Consider the following 26024-nt stretch of genomic DNA (forward strand, 5'->3'; position numbering starts at 1 on the left):
TGGCGAGATTCGCTTCATCTTAAAAGAGCAAAAAAAAAAAAAACTTTCCTCAGAACGAAAAACAGTCCGAACACTTCAGGTGCAAACGGTACATTTAATCTATTATCAATTATTTTCTATCAGCTGCAAACAACTGTTCACTTTGAAGAAACATTCAAAGAAAATCTAACATGGCATGGCAGGAAGAAATCACATACCTCTATTATATACTTTTTTTTATTGCCCTTGTTAAATCAACTCATTTAAAAAAATTTAAAAACGCCTTCATCAACTCTAAATTATTACAGAGTGTCCACCAGTACATCACTGCGTACAGGAAGTAGTCTTCTCAGTCAAGAACTTAACTTTAATGATTCGTCCTGAGGTGTCCAAAAGAACCGTCCCATTACTTTTGTCTGGAAAGACAGCGAATACACACTAGCCGTGTGTGTATTTAAAGAAAGGCCAGATTTACCCCTCATTATAAGCAATTCCACAGGGGAGGTCTCCTGTGGTCAGAAGATAGAACGCAGCGAGGCATCAGTTTTACATTTTAGTTAAATTATTTCAATTAGATGCGTGGCCTAAAGTCCCCCGAGGAAGCTGGTACGGAGACATTCATTTACACTATTCGTAATGGCCGGCGGTAGGCATTAGCACTGCGCAATTATCGCCCGGTGCAGTTGTAATGTTGTAATGCCAGTTCCCTTGGCACAGCCATTCACACACACACAAAAACACACACACACACAGTTTTTGATTATTTACAAAGCTTCTGGGCAGCAGCTTCTTGAGGGCGGCACTCCAGACACGTACACAGAGCGTCAGATAGTGAAAGTGTGTAGCACGATGGAGAAAAATGTCAAATGTTGACGGCACACTGCAAACATCCAATTATGTGCGTCTGTGCTTTACCTCGTGTCACCCTCCTGGTTGCATTTTCATATTCAGTTGGATTTTATTAATAAAAAAAATTAATAAATAAATAAAGCACTGATCGGGGGATGGGAATCTTGTAATAACCACACAATATTATTACAAGACACAGGTGCCGATTCGATTAATTAGTTAATTCATTAATTCTGTAAATATTAATATTTTATAAATATCCCGAATCTTACCTTTTTTTCCAGATTTTGATACAGTTTTAAGACCTTGAACCTTTAAAATAATTTTAAAAAGTTGTTAGAACTTTTGAAGTTTAAAGTTTTATACCTCGGCTCAATTCACCAGCGACGCAGCTGAATTTATCATGAGTAATTAAATGTAGCCAGTTCCCTATAACATCAGTTTTCTCACTTTCGCAACATTTAAAACACACAAACTAACATAAAATACATGAGCACATATCTCTGTTATCCCCCATAATCATTATTTCTAAACCCACTTACCAGTGTGGGAATAGTTTAGAGCGCACCGCCTGTGGGATTATAAAGAAGCAGTGATGTTTTACAGCCTCAAATGTCTCCTTTTGGGAAGTTCGAGCATGTGGGTGGATGCTCACAGCTTATAATGCAGGCATGCGCCTCTTCTAACACATGTTTCGAGACTAATGAGCGCATGTGGTGTTTTGAGGCTGGTGTAAGTGTGTGTAACGACGAATTGTTGAGTTTGAAGAGAGAAAGGGCTGACTGGAGGCTTTTTTATAAATTTGAACCCAGGAGGGTGAAGACGCTCACATGCTTTGGGACATGAGGTAAAGTGCAAACGAGCATGATTAGACGTTAGACGTTTGCAGCGTGCTGTCAATGTTATGTTTTTACGTTTCAGGAGTTTGTGTACTCTGTACACAATCGGTTAGGTCCAACGTGATCAGTCATGGCTGATCAAGAGGAAAAACTGACAATTCTGATCACTGGCTGATCAACTTGTACACCTATTTTATAAATGTAATAACTCATTCAAAAAAAGGAGTCAAGTTTGGCGATACATGAACTGGCACACTAAAGAATCGCGATTCATAAACTAAATCGACTTTATCCTCATATGCTCCAAATGAATCTGTAGTGTTGCCTTACTTACTTATCTAATTCCATGTGCGAGAGTTCACACAAAGAGCCGAAAGGTAAAATTTGTACTTTCGTGGCGTGTTTGTTTAGGATAAAACAAACCTACCAGGGGCGATCTTGTTGTCCTGCGCCGCGGGGCCGTCCCTCAGCACGTTTTTCACCTGCAGGAACTCGTCTGGTCTGTCTCCGCCAATGATGGTGAAGCCAAAACCCTGCGTGCTTTTCCTCAGGGCTGTGCGCAACATCGTCCCGTGTAGCTGCGTCGGGTCGCGTGTGAAACCCCTCAGAGAGCCGTCCTCTGGAAGAGCGAGAGAACGAGAGGTCAAGGCGCAGAATACAAAGCAAAAGGGAGGGGAAAGACGTAAGAAACATGAGAAACATGATACCAGCGTGACCTAGAAAAGACAGAGCAAGGAGGAGAGAGAGAAACTGAAAAAAAATGAAATAAAATCACACTGACAAGGGAAGTGAAAGAAAATAAAGATGCACAACACAGATAGAGAGACAAAAACACGCACACACAGGGACCCAAAGATACAGAATGTGGGAGGACTCAAGATATCAGTGTGGATTAAAGTCATTATTTCATTCCAATCACTAATTACCAGCATATGAATAGCTCTGCTCAGCTTAATCACTGTTAATTAACGACTGCTAAATAAATACTGTAATAGCTTTGGGTAATGACACTTCGGTCTTCCGAGATTTATTTAACCAGTGCTGCACCAGGAGCTGAAGAAGGTGCTACAGATTGTTACTGTGTAGGTGGATGTTTCCACAGAGATCCAACTCTGAGCCAGTCAAACACTGCTCTGATGCAATAAGAGCTGGCATGATGGGCTTCGGGGAAAATATGACAAAAACATGCTGTTATTGTTATTCTGTCTATTATGTCTCAACCCAATTACGTTTTAATAATATAATATAATATAATATAATATAATATAATATAATATAATATATAAGGGACGTTCAAGTCAAATCAGGACTTTTGATTGTGCAGAATAACAGTTAGACGAGTAAAAACTCCTTTTATTTCTCTATATAGTCCCCTGCTACACTAATGCACTTATCCCAGGGTTTCACTATTGCTTAAATACCAACAAGGTAAAAAGTTGTCTCAGTACACCAGAGCCATGAACGGACTGCCTGCTTCATATCTGAAATGCTGGCCTCCTAGGAACTTCCCAAAATCATAGGGATCTGCTTGGACGGTACAGGGAACGTGACAGTAACTCCCAGCCGAGTTCCTGTAATGTTGAATTTTTTTGTCTACTAAATGAATTGGCCGTTAAAGGAGTTTACGGCGGAAAGCAGGTAGTCTGATGATGGCGCAGACGCTGAGAAAACTTTCTAAATTCATGGCATCAATTAGTGTCGCAGGAGATTATAACTTTTTGCTAGGTTAAAAGGCTATATATATATATATATATATATATATATATATATATATAATATATATATATATATATATATATATATATATATTTTTTTTTATTCAAAGCATTGATTGTAATAGATAAATTAGTGCTAATAAACCAACTGTGTAGGATCATACAGAAGTAGGACAAGTGGAAGTAAGATGAGACATGCTGTAGGTCAGTCTGATGTCACACTGTTCTGTACTGCCCTCATTATTTACACTGGTACTGCATCACATGCATATATTGTGTTAGGTTTTTTTTTTTCATTATATTTTATAATGTTAATTAATTTATAATATAATAATTCATTTATAATAAATTTATTTAAATGTTTTTTCCAATTGTATGCACGAATCAGAAGAATCAGATTTTCCTTTTACATGAAGTAACTAGTTAAAAGCTTGAAATAGCTAAAGAACCCTTTATATACAGTCTACTGTAAATTAAAAGCAAAACACAAAGGAAAAAAAATGCTATATGGTATTTAATTTAACCTCCAGGGGTTGATGAGTTACAAAACATGGCTACATGAACCGTGTCAATGTCGAAACCTCCTGCCTCTTTGCCTTCAGCTGCAGGTGCACTAGCGGTTGCTTGTGAAAGATCATTATTAGCCGCCAATCAAGTCTGCGAGTGTACAGCACTGGCACTTAATATCATCTTCTTCCCTCTTCCAAATTCACCACGGTTGCTCTAATCGCAAAAGCAAGTTTGAGACGCTGAATAACCTTGAGAGGCCAAATACATGAGTACTGCTTTTTTTTTTTTTTTACACAGTGTGCGCTAGAGGAAATAACACGTGTTATTACCATGATAACCTGGAATTTAAAATGATTTATGGTACAGAAATCCATGAGAATATATGTATACTGTAAATATATGAATAGAAATATACAAATCGTGTTCAAGTCAAACCGGGACTCGTGATGAAATTCATGGTGAATAAAGGCGTAGAACTGATTGAATAGTGAAACACTGGGATAAGTGCATTAACGTAACAGGAGATTATATCTAGAAATAAATAACTGTTCTGTTATTCTGCACTATTAACCTCCCCCGTTTGACTTGAACGTTCTTTGTGGCACAGTTTATGGCTATACATATAAATGCCAATGTGCACTTTACCATTAATAACAATGAATTAATCACTAATGACATTTCAGACAGGTAGAAATAATGACATGGGAACAATAATCATTTCCATGTATGACACACAAAAATTTTTTCATTAAAACTACAATCCAAATAGTTTTAATAACTGTATGGTGACTGGATTGCTATGTTACAACAAGGTAACTTCATATCTCTGTTTTATAGTACATCATATATAAAAAAATTTCTTCTTTTTGCCAGATACCATGAAGCTGATTAGACATTTTTTACGGCCAACCTCACCACCAATGTACGCGGAATCACTGTTGTTAGTACAATTCCAATTATTATTATTTCTTACTTAAAGCTTGAAATACTGCTTTTTATAAAGGGTGCTAAAAATTCTGAAGAGCACCTTGTGTAGTGCAATACTTTGCCGCATATAATATTTATGCTGATGTGTAATTAGGTCCGTCTGTCGCAGTGTAACTGTTGGATTTTTTTTTGTCTTGTCAAGTCTAATATCATTACTCACTCTTATTCATCCTCTGGACTGACTTTTGTGGATGGGATATTGTCGGGTTTATTAGAAAGCGCTATTGCAAGTACCGGCTGGCTGAATCTCACGTGCATCATCTTAATTTAATATGAGAGTGCTGGCCAGCGGGTTTGGCTGATAGCCAGCCGGAGTGTGAAATAAACTTATCTCTATGCATCAACACGCTGAATGCCAAAACGATCTATTCCCCAAACGGAATCCTTCGGCGGAAAACAATGATGCAATATTAATCATTACAGATAAGCATTTGATAGCGCTTATGATTTGTAGAAAAAACATGCTGGTCTGTGTGGGAACGATTGCTCATTTTTTTGTCTTTTGTAATGAATGAATGATGAATTCACATACACACACACACACACACACACACGCTGACCTTGCTCTAAACACCATCCATGAGATTAAAAAAACGAAGAAAATGGAAAATGAGCATGTTCCACTAGAGGCGATCTTTAACAGGGGTCAACATTTTAACCCTGCTGCCAAGAGCGTGACTGTAAATGAGTTGTGAAGTGCAGGATCACAAACAGCTGAAAGGGTTGGGCTTGAAATGCTGAAAGGTAGGAGCGAAGGCTAATACTGTTATTTACAGTTATTTCCTACATCTTTTGGCAGAGAGACACTTGTGTCACTTGTGTGAAAGCAGAAAAGCAGCTCTTTACATTTTCTGTGATTAGCTGCAATATGAGTATTACATAAAATGTCCATATGTCCATCCATCCATCTACTCAAACCATCATCAATAAAACATTGTTTACCTGCAATAACCTTTGACTGTACCCGAACAGCCACTGCTATAAATGATCTTGCTTAGGACCTCAATCAAAAAACAGCACGCTACAGACAATTTAGAAACTGCGCATCTCTTCAGGCTGTGAAAAGAAACCGGGGTACCCGAAGGAAACCAACCAATAAACGAGACCATAAACGAGATTCAAACCCTTGACCCTGGAGGTGTGAGGAGACAGTGCTAACCACTATGTCACCGTATAATATACAAGCATCATTAATAATATGATACTAAGTGCTAATGTTCTGTAACAGTATACAATTAAAGGGTAATTGATATTTAAATGCAATCAGATACTAATATTTAGGGTTCTATTTTAAGATGTCGAGTCTGAGAGAGAGAGAGAGAGAGAGAGAGAGAGAGTGAGAGAGAGAAAGAGATTGAGAGAGACAGAGTGTGTGTGCATGTACGTGTACATCAAAGTGAAGAGAGAGACAGAATGATGTTTACATCTACTTGATTAACTCATCACGAGGAGAATGAGTGTGTCTGTCTCAAGGCGAGCTGATTATAAAATGTCAGCGTGTAATTAAAGGTGCCAGTGTGAAACCAGGGCGTGTGTGTGTGTGTGTGTGTGTGTGTTAGGAAGGTCAAATATGAACCACTTTGTCACAACTGTACAAATAAAAACAGGAAAACCTATAAGTGAGGTTATATGTTGAAACAATTTTAGTAAGTGTACTGCAGCTGACGTTGTGATTTATCATGTATACCGCTGTTAACCGAGCCTGGGACATGCAGCTGATAATCTGTTACCGTCCAGGAGAGAGTCTGTAAACATGCTCTAAAACAGAAAGTGAATTCAAAACATTTGACTTTAAAATGAGATCCTTTGCATACATGCTGTAACATGGTTTTGTTACATTTCATCTTTGATTAAACCAAATTTCTAAAATATATATATATATATATATATATATATATTGCATATCAATGTAAAAAATATATGAATTTATAAATTGTATATGTATGTTTACATTTACACGTAACTATTGTTTATTGTTATTGCAACCAATCCATCCAACCTTTTCCCCATTTTTTTCATCCCACCCACCAAACCTACAGGATCTATCCAACCCATACATTCAACCAACCCATCTATCCACAACTTATTCAGCAACCACCAACTACCCAACTTATTCAGCCAAAATGTCCATCAGTCCAATTAACTAATCTACCTATCGAATCCATACAATCAACCCAACTATCCATTCCTCCCATCCATCCTGATTCATTCACCCTGAATACCAAATGCCCAGCACTAGATTTTAACAACTCTGAAGAATCATGTGGCTGAAAGGACAGTTTCAGTATAGTATAGTGTATAGATGGGTGGAGGAACAGATAAATGGCTTGGATGATGGGTGGTTTGAATAAATGTGTGATATATAAACAGGTTGGATTTGATGGATAGATGGATGGATGGATGGATGAGTTGGGATGAAGGGATGGATGGATGGATGGATGGATTGGGATGGATGGATGGATGGATGGATGGATTGGGATGGATGAAATGTAAACATGAAATTTATACAAAGAAGTTACAAAAACAGATTATAAACAGAATTATCCAGAATACAGGTAAATAACTGAATCTGAACGAATAATCTTTGCATGGAAGCACTGCAAATGCCAAAATGACTGAATTTTCTTTTTTTTTCCGGCATGCCTGAATACCTGGTTCAGGTGTGTTAAACAGTTACAGAGCAAAAATGTGGACAATCTAGCAAAACCTGAGGATCAATTCAGAAAACAGTAAGGTAACACACCCACAAAGAGGTGGTTTAAATTACAAAATAGTCTTTATGATAAGAACTGAGAATCAGAGTTACTCTACAGGTCAAACCACTACTTGTGAAATTTCTCGCGAATTAAGGCGTGAAATGGATTAACACTTACAGAAGACTTCCAGCTGCAGTAAAACATCTTCTGTACAGTCCTGACCTCATTGCAAGCCATTTCCACATGGGAGGCCAGAATTTCAGACGTAAAACAGGCTAGAAACCTTCTACCTCGATTGTATCCAAGCACTGGTGACATGCCGGGATAAGTGCAGGAGTGTAGCAAGAGATTAGGAGATTATAGGAATATATAAAGAAAGCAGTTGGAAGTAATGGGCTTTAAATTGAACATCCTAATACATAATAATATACTGTGTAATTTGAAGCACTAAGGAAATATAATGGTAAAGGGATTTAATCACTATATTGATCTAGTTAACCTGGCTGGTTAAATTTTTAGCTGATGGGTAGACATTGAGTTTTTTTTAAATTATTATTTATTTTTCCAATTTTCTCCCCTAATTTAGTTATAGCCAATTCTTCCCCGTCACTAGGGGGCTCCCACATTAAGGCTACTACTACCATTCAGCCGGGAAGGCCGAAAACTACCTCTACGTGACGTCAGCCGACCCCATCTTTTCAAACTGCACCATTAGGGGCGGAGTAACGCGCTCGGAGGAAAGCGTTAGCCGCTTCTACCGCGTGCGTGAGCTCACAGACGCCCCTGATTGGCTGTAGAGCCGTGACTAATGTGGGAGCACAAAGTACCTCTCATCCTTCCCCCTGAGAGAGCTCGGCCAATCAGCTCTCTCTGTGCCTCCGGCTGTGAGAGAAAAACAGCATCACCCGGGGTTCAAACCAGCGATCTCCGGATGATAGGGCGAGCGCTTTATCACTGCGCCACTCAGAGGCGTAGACACTGAGGTTTGAAAGAATGATCTGCTTCCTTCCATTTCGTCCTCTGCTCTGTGTTTGTGTCTGCTTATGTGTCTGTGTGTCCTGAATGACATCAGCTTCTGGCTGCCTCTGGAGCTTGAGGTCAGCAGCGGTCAACTATAATAACGATCAGACTGCTAGCTAAGCATCAGCAAGTGTTAATGTCGCTCGCCTGAGGACAGCGCATTATATAGGAGGAGGAGGCTGCAACCGTCTCACACACCTGCTCTGGGTTTTATAGAGAACAGGGAACAGCAGTACAGGGAGCACTGGGGCGGGCTGTGTAATGCAAAATAAACACCACAAAAACAAGAGAGAAAAACCAAGGGCATAAGAACACAGGTAATGCTTTAGACGGAACATAAAGTGTTTTATTACACGAAATAAATGCTCTCACACTCTCCAACACTGTGTACTATAATTACACGCTTGAATGGGCTTAAGTGGTTTATTGTTCTTTTTTTATTTTATTTTTAATTTGCCCTAAACTGCACAGTTCAAATTGACACTAACATGTGAGGTGATACAGACGGACAGACAGAAATGGGAAGACGTGTGAGCTTAGATTTTACTAATTAAAGGTTTCATCTAAAAATTTTTAATTAAGATTCCAACAAGTAAAGGTCAAACATCTTACATATTCACCAGTCGTGGTGGGAGTCATTACTGCTGGGAATTATAATGATACAAGATCAATACTGTGATAAATTACTTTCTGAACAAGGGTATTATTGTGTGTGTGTGTGTGTGTGTATATATATATATATATATATATATATATATATATATATACACACACAAACTGTACATACACACACACACACACACACACACAGCATAAATATTAGACTTTGGAGCAGTGAGAAAAGTAATGTGGTCTGAAGAGTTCAGACTGATCTTTCCAAAGTGATGGGTGCATCAGAGTAAGTAGGGAAGCGCCATAGTGGCCACTGTACAAGACTAGGAAGGCAGGGTTATAATCTGGGCTTGCTTCAGTGGCTCAGGTCTAAGCTCAGCAACATTATATGGCAATAAAATGATAACCTGAATATACTCAATGACCAGGGCATCACACTGATTACTCAGGTTTGTTGATGGTGAAGTGACTGGTTGCTTTACATCCCAGTTCCCCCTCATGTCTGTGTTTCCTTCTGGCTTTCCCCTTTTAGTGATGCTGTCATAGTTAGTCCTGCCGGAGTTCCTGCTTCCACTCTGCACTAAATAAACTGTACATTCACCTATGCAATATGCGATTGTGACCATAACTAACTTGTTATCTCTTCTTCTTTCTTTTCCTCTCTCTCTCTCAGTCAGTCGGGCTACACGTCCTAAGCTGCCAGTGATCCAGACTCCCTCTGCCCTCTGACCTGGTGGGAGATCTCGCCTGGGCTGCTTGGGATGCGTGTGGTGACCAGGGACAGTTCCACTTTACCATGAAGACGGTCCTGACCTTGGCTGATGCAGACAGCTGTTCTCTGAGGACTTGTGACTGCAGTCACTCAATAGTTCATGACTGGAATTTCCAATACTCTAACCTGAGCCGCCAATGATGAACTGAATTAACTTAAAGACATCAACTGTTATATTGTACTTCCAGCTGCTTAACACACAGTATGACCGCACAACAATGCATGCTATCTGATATCATCCAAATGAGGATGGTTTCCCTGTTAAGTCTGGTTCCTCTCAAAGTTTCTTTCTATTGCCAGCTCAGGGAGTTTTTTTTTCCCTTGTCGCTGTCGCCCTCAGCTTGCTCATCAGGTACTTTGTTTTGATTGTGTAAATCTACTTTGCGCTATACAAATAAAATTAAATTGAATTGAATAACATCTATGGTGTTGTCAGACAAATACCAGGAATCAAATTGTAAAAAAGTTGTTCTGTGATCCTTTTGACACATGACCTGGCCACTACACTGCATACTATAATCAAAGCTAAAGGTGATCGAATTGGTATAATTGTTGGACAAAATGTAGAAATGTTTGAATGCAATTTCAGATTATTACAACAGATGGATTAATTTAAAACTTGACTTTAAACTGTATTTAATAACAAAGTAATCATGGTTCCCAGCCACAAGGCAACAAAACTCCGGCCACCACTACACTGTTACACTGCAAGATATAATTTTACTCTCTAATATTTTAAAAATATACCCAAAATTGTAGATCCAGATACAGTGCCATCATCCAAAGCTAGTCTAGTGCATCCACACACACGCACAAATGCACCACTCAGACGTGCTTGGTTATGATGTACGAGACAACAAAGGCACATGAAATGTTCAATCTCTGCTTTTGCTTAGCGATAACAATAAAAACAAGCGCTCACTCAAGGAAAGAGTGAATATGCATATAAATTTGAAAGTGTGTCTGGGGTTCTTCAGCGAGAGCGGAACAAATCCATGAGAGCGCGGAGAGCGACACTTTTGATGGAGCTGGGGATTTTTTTTTGTATAAAAGCAAAAAAAATAAATAAAAGCATCTGCATGAGGGTTGAAGGATTCCTGCTCTTGAGTAAGTGTACTGCACTCTCAATTTTCAGCAGTAAAATAACACCCTGAGCTTTGAGGATCCAGAAAAAGAGCATGCTGGGAAAGGGAAAGCTTAGAGAGGCAAGGCTTTTAGAGAGACGGTACCGGTTCAAAATCACCCGGCACCGTCAAACTAAGACACTAGAAAAGCATGGCAAACTTTGATTCGAATGCCGATGACAGCCCGAATCGAAAATCCTGTCTCTTCTAGTTAAAAACACAGAGGGTTGATAGAACTTGTGACGCGATCCAAGTCAATCATTTGTGCACGCTGAAAAAAATAATTGGCTGCCTGGGAAACGTTTGTGCTTTCGGCACTCCTGTAATTGACACGCTCTACCCTGACGCTCCGGAGTTTTGGAGTTTTACTTCTTCTCTACGCAGCTGTAGCTCGAGTTCATGGCTAAATGAACGCATGAACCGATGCTGCTAAGATGATCAGCGTGGTGTTTCGTATGGTTGTTACCTGAGGCCATCGGTCCTGGCTGGCTCGCCGCGGGCGCCTCGTGGATGTGCTTCTTCTTGGCCTCCATCACAGGGTTCTCGAACTGTGTCTTCTGATTGATGTGGCTAAAGGCAAACAGAACATGTCTTAAAAAGAAGCAATCCATTACAACAAAGTGGATATTCACGCTTTACAGAACCAGCAAATGAGAAAACTATGCTAATCTCCCTAAACTCCAGACTACAGATGCAGGTTTCTCTGATGGCTTAGTCAATTTATTTTGATAATTAGACTCTCTGCAGAACATTCTAGAGACTGTAGAGAAAGAATTAAATTGGTCTTTTTACTTGTGAAACGATTTCGTTTCAGTTCCACAAAATAACCCACCTGCCAACCTTTACTTTTTATGCTATATTTGTGGAGCCTGATGTTGGTCTTGTGTTGTCGCAGGGTAAAGAATAAGCAATTTCTGAGATGCTTTTCTGCTTACCCTGGTTTTAAAGAGTTGGTATGTGAGTTACTGTCAGCTCAAACCTGTCTGACTTTTCTCCTCTAACCTTAATCATCGAGAACTGTTGTGTTAACATTAACGTTAATTGTCTCTGAACGGATTAATGCCTTAAACTGCTGCAAAAAAATTAGCTGACTGGATAAATGCCTGAACGGGCAGATGTTTCTATTAGAGTGGCCAGTTAATGCTAATAAAGTGACAGATCTTTTGAGTCACAAATCATCTTTTACAGTATGTACAATGAGCTCGTTCAGTTGGAGACCTAAGCTAATCGGCGTGACGTGGGTTTGTCTTAAGTCGGGTCGTGACTGCTTTACGCATGAACAAAAGACGCACAGCAACACGGGGCTGCATGCCACGCTGAACCAACAGCATGTTTGCGTGCACGCATGTGTGTGTGGGTGAGAGAGGTTTCGAAGAGGTTTCGGAGCCCTTGTTGCATTGCGTATGAGTCACCCTCCTCCTTATTCAAGACTGAGAAAAGACAGCCGGAGCGAGAAGACGAAAGAGAGATATGAGATGTAAGAAAAGAGCGCAAGAAGGCTTGAATCATTTTAAGGTTTCTAATTTGGTCCCTGTTCACACCTGGTGTCAACATGTTGGTGATCGGTTCGCAAGTGGTCAGCGTTTGGTAATGTGTTTGAACGGGGTCAAATGCTCAAGCCTTGAAGACACATTGTGCTCAAACCAGGTGGTCTGGGAGGCACGTGTCAATGTCACATTTGTATTAAACGCCTCTTGGAGAGCATTGAACACCCAAAAAAAAATTGTCCGTGACAGCTGAAATGATGTATGAAATCCAATCAGAAGTGCTGAAGAAGCATTCAGAAATCGAGTTATGAGCAGTTATGCATCTCGGTTAGATGCATCTTAACGCCAAAAAGGTAACATAAATAGCGCTTTAGACCAAGTTATATGCAATAGGTATTACAACAGGCTTAGTTCTCTTTTCTCGAGGGACTTTACGGCAGAATCCACTATGGCAAACCTCATACGGAATCTTATTTATTTGAACAAAAGTGATGGACAATATGATAAATACACACACACACACACACACACAAACACACACACAATGGGCAATTTGAGAATGCCAACTAGCCTAACTTGAATGTCTTTGGATTGCGCGTGGAAACCAGGGTACCCAGAAGAACCCACCAACCACAGGGAGAACATGCAAACTCCACACACACAGACCCAAAGCAGGAATTGACCCTGTAGTTTTAAGGTGACAGTGCTAATGACTACACCACTTTGCCACCCAATTACATATGTTTATATATTATATTATATATTTATTATTTAAAAATCCAAAAGATAATTTAGATCTTTATCATTTAATCTTTTTTTATTTTTTTTAAATACATTTTTTTCATTTATACAAAAATATATACAATATAATGATTTAAAAAATAACAATAGGAGAAAAAAAAACAGTAAACATTTTTTAAATTTATTATAAAATGAAAACTGGTTAACACTGCTGTAGCTGCTTCCTTTTAGGTGGCTATTATTAGTATTAAATTCAATTGCTTTGCTTAACAGATTATACACAGGTGGATCTGACATTTAAATAGGTTCTTAGCTTAATTAGCTGCCTCTTTGCATTATCAGTCTCTCAGTCTAAGCTGTCTTGTAGTGAAGGAGGATAAATACACTGACTGGCTCCCATAAAAGACTCATTTTTTTCTCATTTCAGAAGCTTTAAATTACTGGCCTGCATGATGCTGGAAAACATTAGTAAAACCTGGTAAGGCAGTGCTGAACCATAAACGTCATAGAAAAAAAGTGGTTTAAAAAAGAACTTACGCTTGAAGTTGCATCACTAAAAACTGACAGCAGAAACATAATAAACAATGTCATTTTATCTGATTAATCCAGATTGTAAGAGGAAGAACAGAAGCATATAAAGTGCAATTTTAATTACTCGACTTGGAGATCTAATAGGTCTACAAGGTCCAGTGCTTACATCATATCTTTGTAACTGAAGCTTTGTTGTTGAGTGGGGACATCTGTGTCATCCAAGATCTCCCTGACATGCGGAGTTCCACCAGGCTCGATACTGTAGCCGGTTTTATTTTTCAATTTATCTTTTATCTTTAGTTCTTCTTATTAACAAGTTTAACCTGTCCTTATTTTCTGTTAATTTTGACCAATTTTCTTATTAACCTTGTAAAGAACTTACTGTAGGTCAACCATATACAGTATATATGAATATACATATACAGTACAAATAAATTTGACTTGAGTTGACTTGACTAAAGTGATGTATCCATTATGCATACTGCATGATACACTAAATGAAAATAGATTTTTTTTCCCTTCCCTGATGGCACAGACATATTCCAGGACTTTGTGAAAGAGTGGTTATTTGGAGCATGAGCAATTATTTTCACACATGTACCGGCCACCACATTGCGTGCTGTAATCAAAGCTAAAGAAGGTTAAATTAAATATTTGTGTATGTGCAACTTATTTGAGCCAGGGAGTGTATATGCTTTCCAAAAACACCTTGAACATGTATTAACTTTGGTTGAAATGACTGAAATTTATTAGCTAGTTTACTGAATAAGTAATATCGCATTATGCTCTTTTGTTGTACAGAAAATAAAGAGACTAGGTTTAATAAGAACTTATTCACACAAGACAAGCAGTTTAGCTAGCTGAGCGCGTCGATACAGACGAAAAAAATGAACAAGCATACGATCGTGTGGCATGTCATGGTTGCACCTTTGATTTGTTTACCCCAGGTTTGGTCACATGGTGGCACAAAGATATAATCCTCATAGAGATGCAGTACTCCTGATTTGCGTAGGAGCAATACATCTCTATGTAATACAAGAACCATTACAAACAATCCTGCCACAATGAAAACAGTAACGTCGCTATATGATATTCATTCGTTCGACAGATGAAACATATTCCCAAACTAACCTAATCACATTGATGTTTAAAATGCAAATCAGTTGTTATGTACATCACTTACTCCACATAGTAGGTGCCATATTGTGGGTCCTCGATCCTCTCCCATCCGTACGGCAGCTCTGTGGAAGAACAGAAAGACGCATGAGCTCCAATTAAAACACAATCAGATCACCGAAGCGTTCTCCAACAATGTTTTTTTCTGAGCTAGTCAACAATCCTGGCTCCTTGTGTGCATCAGCAGAAAGTCTAGAAGAAGTCTGAAGAGAAAAAATAAGACAGCGCAAAGAAACAGGCCAAGTTGTCGACTAAGATCTGGACGTGAACTAGGCAGAGTCATTAGTTGTCTTTGGCCGCACTGCGGGAGTAAAAAAAAACAAAAAAAAACGAGTGTGTGACACTGTGAGACAGGCACACTCTTCATGCCAGAATGGTGCAAGGATTTCAGGGGTGAGATGGCATGGTGATGAGTTCTCCAGTCTGCCCCTAAGAGCCGTTAGCAAAGCGAGACAGCGCGAGTGTCACGTTCGCTCTCTCGCTCAGTGCCTGCCTGTCTGCTTGACTTTAATGTGTGTGCCAGGAACAAACATGATGCTCAGAGTTTGGGGTGTGTGTGTGTGTGTACGTGTACATGTGTGAGAGACTAGGTCATGACTTAAGTATAACCCATATCATTTTGGATGAAGTGTAAAAAAGTGCTTTTACTTCACCCGCTCCCAAAGGAGTTCCGGACGCATGTATTTTTGTTGCTGGTTTATTATGCAACATCCAAAAATAAACCCACACTCACATTTTTTTTATATTATCGAGGACAGTTTAACTTCCTGGTCATTACTTTATCCCCAGATGAAGCATTCTACTGTATATCCATGCATGAGCTATATGCATACATGAGGCTGTGTTTTTGAGCTTCCATGCTGCATGTTTGAAATGGTGTAAGATGATGCACAGCTTTATTATTTTTGAAAGAAAGAATAAAGTGCAAAGTATGGTTCGTTGCATTTTGCTGTTGTTCCTTAGCACCTGCACTAACAAACTGCTTAAAGTAGTCGTGTCCTGACACAGTTTTCTTGCTTTGTCCTAGGGTAGCAGTGGTAGCTCAGAGGGTTAACGCACTGAGTTACTGATCAAAGGTTTGCGGTACCAAACCCAATCCCTCCTTGGGTTACTGGGACCTTAAGCTAGGCCTTTAACCCTAACTGTTCCTGGGGTGCCGTATCATTTACAAACGGAGCAGAGCAACTTACTGTACTTTTTTTTTCTTTTCCTGATTTTCTCCCTAATTTAGTCTTATCCAATTCCTCCTTGCCACTAGGGGGCTCCACATTAAGGATACTACTACCACTCAGTCAGGATGGCCGAAGACCATCAGGTGTTTCTGCTCGCTCATGCACGAAACACACTCTGAGGACAGCTCTATCCGCTCCCTTCGCTTGCTTGATCTCACAGACGCCCCTGATTGGCTGTAGAGCCGTGATTAATGTAGGAGCAAGAAGCACATCTCATCCCTCCCCTCTAAGAGAGATCTGCCAATTAGCTTTTTATAGACCTCCGGATGCAAGAGGTTACAGCATCACCCGGGAATCGAGCTCACGACCTCTGGATGATAGGGCGAACACTTTACCACTGCGCCACTCGAAGGGCCTTTGATCATTTTTGATCAATGTGTATACATTTTCTTTACAATTTCTGCCGTTCAGATTTATCGCTATTTGTGACGACTTGTGTGTCCTTATGTGTTCTTTCTCAGCGAGGGATAATTCAAAGCTGGCTTAAAGAGAGAAAAAAAAATCTTAAAGCTTGTGTTGATCTGCTCCTACTTCCGATCCTGAAGCTGGAAGTGTATTTTAAAAGTGACTGATTGTAAAGCTCGTTCATTAAACACACTGAGCTGCTACAGTAATTAAGGCTTGTATTGCGTGCCGAAGCCAGATAAATCTTCAGGATAGTAATTTTGTGGAGAAGTAGTACATACTAGAGAATAGTTGGGGAACTTTCAACATAATTTTATGGGCTTTTAGTAAAAATGGGCCTGATTAGTAAAATACAAAAATAAAACCAGGCTTATGTGTCTGTTTAACTGTCTGTTTTTAAAGAGCTGAAGATGGGAGGTTAAATGGCTTACTGCTAACAGCTAGCCTTAGGAGCTAAGCTTAGTTGGGTTTTAACTTTTATTGAGGATGTCGTTGTGATTTATATTTACACAGAGTAAATTAGTTTTTTTTTTTTTTTACTGTCAATAAGTGAAAATTAATTGATGGTACTGCAAGTGTGTGTGTGTGTGTCATAGAAAATAAACCATCTTACCTCCCTCGTCACATTTCTCAGGGGGTTTTGCTTTCCTAGCCAGCCGTGGGTCCAGCCAGGTTGTAGTTTTCGTATTGTGACTGTAAAAACAGTAAAAACAAAGAAAGAGACAAAATGACAAAAAAGAAAGAAAGGAAAAAAAAAAACAGGACAATTTTGCTTTAGCATTATGTTTAGCTTGCTTACGTGAAAACCTTAAAACCTCATGCGTCTTCTCATTCAGAGAACACACTTAGAACTATGCTGTGAAAAATGCTATGGTCAAAGCTGGGATTTGCTATTATCCATCCAGACTTCCCAGATGTATTAAAAAAAAAATAAAAAATAAAAAAAACTTGCTCAAAGCGGTTGTTTAAAGAGTCAGCGCTTCAAACGGGATTCCCCAGGGAGAAGGTGTCTGATTAGAAAGAAACGACTTTGAAATATCAACTGAGCATGACAGGTGTAGCGCTTTCTTCACTACCAAGCAGTAAAAGCTTCAGCCTTTAAGGCCCAATGGGAAAGCAGAACAGAATATTAATTTCCCCCATCATGGGGAGCAAGCGAGACAGAGAGAGAGAGAGCGAGAGCGAGAACGAGAGAAAAAAAGAGGGAACGAGAGAGAGAGAGAGAGAGAGAGAGAGAGAGAGAGAGAGAGAGAGAGAGGATTGAGTAGCACTGCTGGTTGATATACAGCTTATTTTTTCTCTCTTTAAATTAAAGCAGAGTCTTGCAGATTTACAGTCTGCTTCAGATAGTTTTCCCACAGCTGCGAAGATTAGGATTGCAAGATGTGTGTGTGTGTGTGTGAGGGAGGCGATAAATAAATAAAAAACTCTCCAATAGCAATTATACCACTATACATATTGTGGCTGCCATATGCTTTAAATATATATTAGAAAAACCTGGTGCTCTGATGCATCATGCCAGATTTATCACATCTAGAATTGTTTGCTATTAATTATTAATAAAAGCAAGATGAGGATTTGGTAGTAACAATGAAACGTGCCGAAGCTTTAGACAGGTGTGCAAAAATTATTATTATTTTTTTTTTTAATGCTGTAAAGTAAAAATGTTCATGGATTAAGGGATGAAAGAGAGGCTGGTGAGGAAGCAACATGACAGACTTCATAGATGATTCACGTTACACGTAGCTATAAATCGATTTTTTGAACGACTCTATGCCAGAGACATAAAACACTCGTACTGCAAATCCAAGAAAATAATCAACTTCAAGCCAGGAATTATGACACCACATGGTCTCTAACGATTATCCCATAATAACATGCGCAGTCATATTTAATTGATTAACTAATAAATGCTAAGCACAGACAGTAGAGTTGTCTACACTGTCCAGGACAGATCGCACCACAGCTTGGAAAAGTTCTGTGAAATCTGTTTATTATATATTTTGATGTTTAACAATCACTGCTTCACTGAACTGAGAGAAGGCGTTGTGAGGGGGTGTGATTGGGTACGTACACACTGTGGTCAGATCATCCGCATTAACATACGGGCCTGATTAGGTTATCGATGCGACGCAGGAGTGTAACGACTGAGAAACAAACGTAAGACAAGTGTAGTGCATCCTGATTCATCCTGACCTGTCAATGTCAATGTTCGCCCTTTATCTTCCCCTTATTTCCTACAGTACGACTATTAAATGTTTAAATGTTTTCAATCAGCCTACAGTGTCTATAATGGTGAATTTAACTGGTTGTTATTAACCAAAAAAATAAAAAATTACATTATGTTCTGTTGTGATAAAAAACTCAAGCTTTTTTTTTTTTAGGTCAAAGACCCACATTTAGACTTTACTCTAGGTCAGAGGTACAGAACATCATCTGTAACTGATTAATTAGTTTCCCAAAGGTGTGTGTGTAAAATTGGACTCTGTGCCTAAACAATCAGAGCATACACTGATCAGTAATGATATTTAAAGCCTTAACATTAAAACCACCTAGGCCTGGGTTTTTGGGCGACTCTGGCCCCTCGGGACTGGGCTCTACAGGACGTGCAGGGGTGTGTGCTGGTGTCTGGCATCAGAACGTTGTCTGTAGATCCTTTGTGTGTTTTGGATTGCGGGGATGAGTCTCTGTCTGTCTGGCGCATCCCACGGGTGCTCAATCGGTTTGGGATCTGGGGAGTTAGGGACAGTCTTGGGCTCGTTGTCGAATCAGACAGAATATGTAATTTGGCCTTCAGTTGCTGTGGTGAGCCTTGGGTGTCCATGATGCGGTCACCAGGTTTACTGGTATATACTGGGTGATCAAGGTTGTTCAGTTCTCCTGTCAGGGGTCATAATGTTATGGCTGATCAGTGTATACTTGTATGGGATACACCTACAGTACTATATTTCAGCTTACAGACTCTGCAGGTATACGGGTCAAATAGGTATAAGGTAGCTGTAGTGTACAAGAGGAAAAAAAAAAAAAGGAAAAAAATAAGTTTTTACAACAATGAATTCTGCGCATGCACATGTGTTCCTGTTCCAATCCCATCCTTTAAGCGAAATGGAGTCGGCTCTTGTCTCTCTTTTTTGTCTATAAAAACCTTCTAAATAAAAAAAAAAATGAATAAATAAACTCTTGTATGAAGCATGGTTTTACCAGCCAGCACAATCGTCCCATGCTGCCCTTTCTGTTTGTCCTTATCTGTCATTTGCATTAGCCCGAGGTATCATGTAAAACATGTCTCGACTTCGTGCAGCCACAGGTCTGTCAACATCAGGTCTACTCGGCACGGCCCTGCAGATTAGCTCTACAAACCCTGGTCTATTTATAAAGCTGATATTTGTGGCCGTGTCCACATTTAGCACAGCACAGGTAAGTGAAAAGTGAGCGGTAACAGCTGAGAAACTTGTGCTGGACTGTGTTTATTTATACTTTGCAAATTAGAAGGAAGCCGAGTTTCGACAACACGATAAGCTAGCGTTGACAATAAAAGCAGAATTTCCACCAACAGGCTTATTTATTCTCATATGAAGCCAGCGTTATTGCAATGAATTCACAATCTCTGCTACCAATATGAGCAGAACTGGCTGCATGTGTCTAACTGTGCTTTAATGAAGTGCAGCATTTCAAAGCTTAACATTGTTTTAAACTGCTGCTGACTCAACAATGTTCCAGAGAATATCTTCGAAAAAAAAAAAAAAATTTATAAAGATTTGCCGCACTCACTCTATGAAGTAGACCATGCCGGTCTCGGTGTAGGCCATCTCCCAATTCTTAGGCAGAGTCTCCTGGGTCTCGTCCCCGGGCAGCATGCTCCAGGCCCCGAGGTCCATGGCGCTGCCGGGCTGCGTGTAGCTCGGCACCGTCTTCCTCCAATCAGTGCCTTCTTTGTGCTCTGTGACCAGAGGTATAACAGGGAAAGAAGAGGGAGGAGAGGGAAAGTTTGGATTTATGAGAAGATGCAGGGACAATGTGCATCTCGACACTGAGGTGCTCTCTCTCACATAAAGTCTGTTACTGCCAGGGGAAAACGAGGGAGAGAAAGAGAGAGAGAGAGAGAGAAAGAGAGAGAGGATAGTAAGGGGGAATTTGCATGGCAGAAGGCGTTCCAGGTGAGAACGGAGCGAAAGAGAGAGATAGAGAAAGGGGCGTGAATTGTGTATGTTAATTGCCAGACGCAGATCAGTCTGCCCAGGCCTTATAGGCGGGTCCCTTTGGATGCAAATTTCCTACTTACACATGACCAGAGTTTCAAAGAGTCAAGCACCCAAAAGCCAGAAGAAAATAAAAAAATAAAAAATAAATAAATACATACATAAAATCTTGCCTGACTTGTCACAAAATGTGAAATAATGAGAAATGGGTGGGCTTACAAGCGCTACACTTTCCCTCAAAACCTGCACAAAAATAACCAGACAATACACGGAGTTATATAACGAGAGAAACACCTACTGCATTGACATGCTGAACCTGCGCAGTATAGATCTGTCCTGGATACAAAGAGGTGCTATAGGTACAATTTTATAAACTTTAGAACTTCTGCCCACGCAGCCATTGTAACCAGAGAGTCTATAGTCATACTGAACTAACTCGGCGTACATTTACTTTCGCTTTTCACTTTTATCCTGATAAGACAGGGATTAAAACAAGACCGTCAGGCCACGACACTTCCAACCAGCTCGCCCCGACAGCCATTTTCCTACACAAAGATTCCATCTACACTAGACATTAAATGCAATATTAATCTAGGATATCAACTTTTAAAACAAGTTCAATTATTTTCACATGTTGGAGAAAAAGAAAAAAAAATCATCATAATGAAATGAGCTTTTGTCATGATCAGGGTTGTTACCGTGGCAACTCGGTTAACCGTCACCAGCCACAGACGCAACTTTTTCTTTATAATTACTACCGATTTAAACTCTTAGTGAAAAAGGTAAGTCTTCTTTTTAAAGCCAGCTAGTGACTCATCTGTTCAGACAGCCGGGGGAAGTTTGTTCTGTCACACGTGCACACATCTAGGCATCTGTGAAGTGCTTTAGTCATGCACAGACTACGTAGACAAAGGCTGCTCTCTGTACACCTCAATAAGCAACGCATTCCGTCCTTCATCATTCTTTACTGATTCAACATGACCCACTATTAGGCTGCTGTAAAGATGGGGAAGAACTGATTTACAGTTATATACCGTGAGTGACAATTCATGTATCGACAAACTGACTGCAAAATATATATATTTTTTAATTATTCTTTGAATGTATATGTAGGTATTTGAGGTAAAACATTGCAGTACAAAATGGCAAGTATGTGTACAGTATATACTGTATACACATATACTGTACTTGACAATACTGTTCGTGCAAGAACTATTGTTACCTAATTACCCAACACCATATGTTATTTCACAGTTTTGAAAAGAAAAAATCCTGTATTGTTCTAGAATGCAGAACATGAACAGGATACTAACAGAATTGCAATACAGATGGACTCGGCACTTGGGTATTGTGATATCATAACTGGCAGTCCCTGGAGGTCCCACTTTCACTCCACCAATTTACATGATCAATTCGCTTTTAATTGACGCTTCCAATTGTGACACAAGACATATTTTCGTGACGATATCCAAAGAATGATGCTAATGTGATTTTAATATCAGTGTCATTATGAGTAATTAGCGAAGATTTGACCTGCATTTGCTGGGTCTTCATGTTGCATGCACCCTGTTTTGTTCAATCTCGCCATATATTAGTTTAGTAACTACTAGCTGAAAGAAAAAAATGTGGTTACACATTAGCTACAGGGTCGTCGGTTTAATCCTGAGCTCGGGTTACTATCTGTGTGAAGGTATGTATGTTCCGTCTTTGGGTTTGTCCAAACGTGCACGTGGGTGGACTAGTGGCAATAAATTCCACCCAGGTGGGAATAAGTGGGAAAACTAGGGGTTTGACAAACCACAAAACTTGTTGCATGTTTCAGATCGTATCCACGGTTTAGAAAAAAAAACAAAAAACTTAAAGATCTAATTAGAGCAAGGAGCTCCTACCCAGGGTCGTAAATGAAAACAACATTTAAGATACATCCGATGTTTAAATAAAATCTTAAAATACTCAGTACTCAATTGTTCAATCAAAATGCAATATAATCATGATGAATTTTTAATGATGTGGACACAGGCTACTTAGATCCAGACGACCCACAGCGAATCATCTGCCTCCACCTAAGCTTATCCTCTGCTTCCTCTTCTCTTACACCAACTAACTTCATGTCCTCTCTCACTGCAACCATAAATCTCCTCTTTGGTCCTCCTCTTTCCTCTCCCCCCCCCCCCCCTCTTTCTCTTTCCTCTCTCCTCCTGTCCCCCCCTTTCACTCTTTCTCTCTCTTTGTCGAGCTACACATGTCGTTCCTGAGCTGCCAGTGATCCACACTCCCTCTGCCCTCCGGACCTGTCTGACCCATCCTGGTGCCCCGCTTCTGGCTGAAGATCTCGTCACATGGATGCCCCGTGTGTCTCTCTGGGATGCGTCTGGTGTCTGGGGATGATTCTCTCTACCTAGAAAATGGTTCTGGCCTTGACTGGTGTTGGCAACTGTTTCTCTGGGGACTTGACAGTTCGGGAACTTCTTACAAGTCTACCTGGGTCTTCAATAACTACCTGGACTCCATATTAACATCAATTAACATCAGCTATTATAGCTGAACTGCCTCCCACCCTACACACTGTATAAATGCAGATCATTTACTGCTTTCTGTTTCACCCAAATTAGGATGGGTTCCCTGTTGAGTCTGGTTCCTCTCAAGGTTTCTTCCTATTGCCATCTCAGGGAGTTTTTCCTTGCCACTGTCGCCCTCGGCTTGCTCACCAGGGACGAACTGACCATTTTGATTCATACAAATACACATTTCATACAAACTTAAATAATTCTTTTGACACTGTAAAGCTGCTTTGTGGCAATGAAAATTGCTAAAAGCGCTATACAAATAAAACTGAATTGAATTGAATTGAATTGGTCTTCCTCTAGACCTCCTGCCTGGCAGTTTCAACCTCAGCATCCTTCTACCAATATATTCACAATCTCTCTTCTGAACATCTTCAAACCACCTCAATCTGGCCTCTCTGACTTTATCTCCAAAACAACTAACATGGGTTGTCCCTCTGATGAATTCTTGATCCTATCCATCCTCGTCACTCCCAAAGAGAACCTCAACATCTTCAGCTCTGCTACCTGGTGCTTTGGTGTACCTGGGCAAAATAGTGAAAATGATTTATTCCTACAGTAACATCTGGCCATACAGGCACCTGTGGCTCTGAGTGTGTGTGAGGGGAGAGGGCATGGTTTAACTTGGTTGCAATAACAATTCTGCACCTGCACTGCTCTCACACACAGAGAGAGAGAGAGAGAGAGAGAGAGAGAGAGAGAGAGAGAGAGATAGAGCAGGCCAGCTCTTATTAAAACTACTCCTCCATTCACATTACATACAGTAGGAAGGCGCAACCCTGATTCTGAGACTCCCTATCTCAGGAACCGCTGGTGTTACAGTTTAGCTATTTTTATTTTACTAGGGAGGAAGCTTGAAATTGGCTTCAAGTAAAGGTCAGTGTTTTTCCTCTAAATATTATGGTCATAGGAACAGTTTTTGGGAAAAGTTAGGTAGGTGGAGCGTTAAACACAATTCATCCTATGAGGGTTAAAGTGAACCGAATGGAAAAAAGCATGCGGAATTAAGCACGATACGGTTATCTAGTCCAACTAGAAATGGGAATTTTGGGAAGCCGTCAGTTCGATTCCATACAAAACTAATAAATAAATCCCAACCATTTATTCCCCAACAAGGGGTGGTTATTTTACAAACTTTAGAGATACTACTGTAAGGCAACACATCTGCTCGACAAAACGCATCAAGACAGCACATCATGAGTTCAGAAAAATGGCTTTCCTAGGTGCAACAAAATATAATGTATTTCTCAAAACCTATTTTTCATTTTGGTGTCTATAACACTGAAGAACAGGACAGAAACGCAACGCTGTAAGTATTCTGGTGACAGAAGCTTAATGTTTAAGACCGTAGTCTTCTGGCACACATGAACATTCCTGTAAGAGGCTCCTGTTTTTCCAGCTCACAGCACTCTGACACCTTATTTGAATTGTATTCATTCCTTATTCCCTCTCTCTGATCGAAGCAAAGACAAACAGCGTCCTTGACTTTAATGTTCATCCCTAAATCTGCTTTCGTCCAGCGTGACACAGCAATACTCTTAACAAGCTCCACTGGAGGCTTGCTCGAGACCCAGGCTTGGCGGAGTAAACCACCAGCTTGGCAGCTTGACATACTCAATCTGCACACACTTAAGCCCTGTCTGAGATCAGGTACATAATATCCATCAGACGACAGCGCAAGACAAGTAATCGGCTTTCAATATGCATCTCTTTCAATATATACCTCACGAGATAGATGGGTGTTGTTTAGAGTCGTTCTTTAGGAGGAGATAAGCCGGGTTTTCGCTTTGGGGACGAGGAACGGACAGGCAGAAAAGAGATAAGTATGTAAGTAAGTGAATTTTTTGTTATCTTGAGGCAATTGCTGTAGCTCAATCTCTAAGCCATTACAAGGCTTGTGAGCGATTCATTTTCACCTAAAAATGTGTTTGGAGAGCTCCCCAATCTGCTTAAGTGTAGTGTACTCTTTGTTCACTTTATTACAGTCAATTAGATCCTGATTAAGAGCTTCTGTTGAGTTGTGAAAAACCAAACTGCCAAGAAAACCTCCAGTGAACTGCACTTCTGAGATTGAAATGATGCGTTATAGTTCATGATCTGACAAAAAGTGAACCAATGGTTCAACCATGGTGAACTGAAAAGCATTTAACAATATTAAACCTTGAGGCAACTGGGCTACAACAGCAGGGAATCGGATAAAATCCGCTACCGCCATCCTGGATTCCACTTAAGAATTAAAAATACAGCGACGACTATCTTACCCGTGATCCCGTTCACAAGTGCCGGCCTCTCGTCGTCGTCTTCTTCCTCTGGCGCCGCACTATCCTTCCTCTCCATCTTACTGACGGAGGTGGTCCTTTTACGCTGCACCTCGGTTTCGAACTCCTCGTCAAACAGCACCTGGTCCACCAGGTCAGGCTGCACGGGGCTGGGCTCGGCCGGAGGTTTGGGAGTGCCGTAGTAATTACCTGAAACAGAGAACAGATTGCGCGCCTCGTGACCGTGTTACATGATCGGGTTTTAAATGCGGAGGCACGGACAACTTGCCGCTGGGTGGAATCTAATTCTGAAAGTAATTCACAGCAC

The 26024-nt window shown here is 40.1% G+C and overlaps 1 protein-coding gene across 2 annotated transcripts in view; it reads right to left on the minus strand.

The window, feature by feature from the left end:
- Nucleotides 1–26024, minus strand: part of magi3a (membrane associated guanylate kinase, WW and PDZ domain containing 3a) — a 151098-nt gene that overhangs the window by 25716 nt on the left and 99358 nt on the right. For both annotated transcript variants that reach the window (XM_053482070.1, XM_053482071.1), the window contains exons 4-9: nucleotides 25700–25906; nucleotides 20447–20615; nucleotides 17289–17368; nucleotides 15046–15103; nucleotides 11570–11673; nucleotides 2095–2286 (exon numbers count right to left, since the gene is read on the minus strand). In XM_053482070.1, the coding sequence (XP_053338045.1) occupies nucleotides 2095–2286; nucleotides 11570–11673; nucleotides 15046–15103; nucleotides 17289–17368; nucleotides 20447–20615; nucleotides 25700–25906 (810 nt within the window). The remainder of the gene's footprint in view (nucleotides 1–2094; nucleotides 2287–11569; nucleotides 11674–15045; nucleotides 15104–17288; nucleotides 17369–20446; nucleotides 20616–25699; nucleotides 25907–26024) is intronic.

This window comes from Clarias gariepinus, chromosome 22 (assembly GCF_024256425.1).
Source record: "Clarias gariepinus isolate MV-2021 ecotype Netherlands chromosome 22, CGAR_prim_01v2, whole genome shotgun sequence".
NCBI classification, from domain to species: Eukaryota; Metazoa; Chordata; class Actinopteri; order Siluriformes; family Clariidae; genus Clarias; species Clarias gariepinus.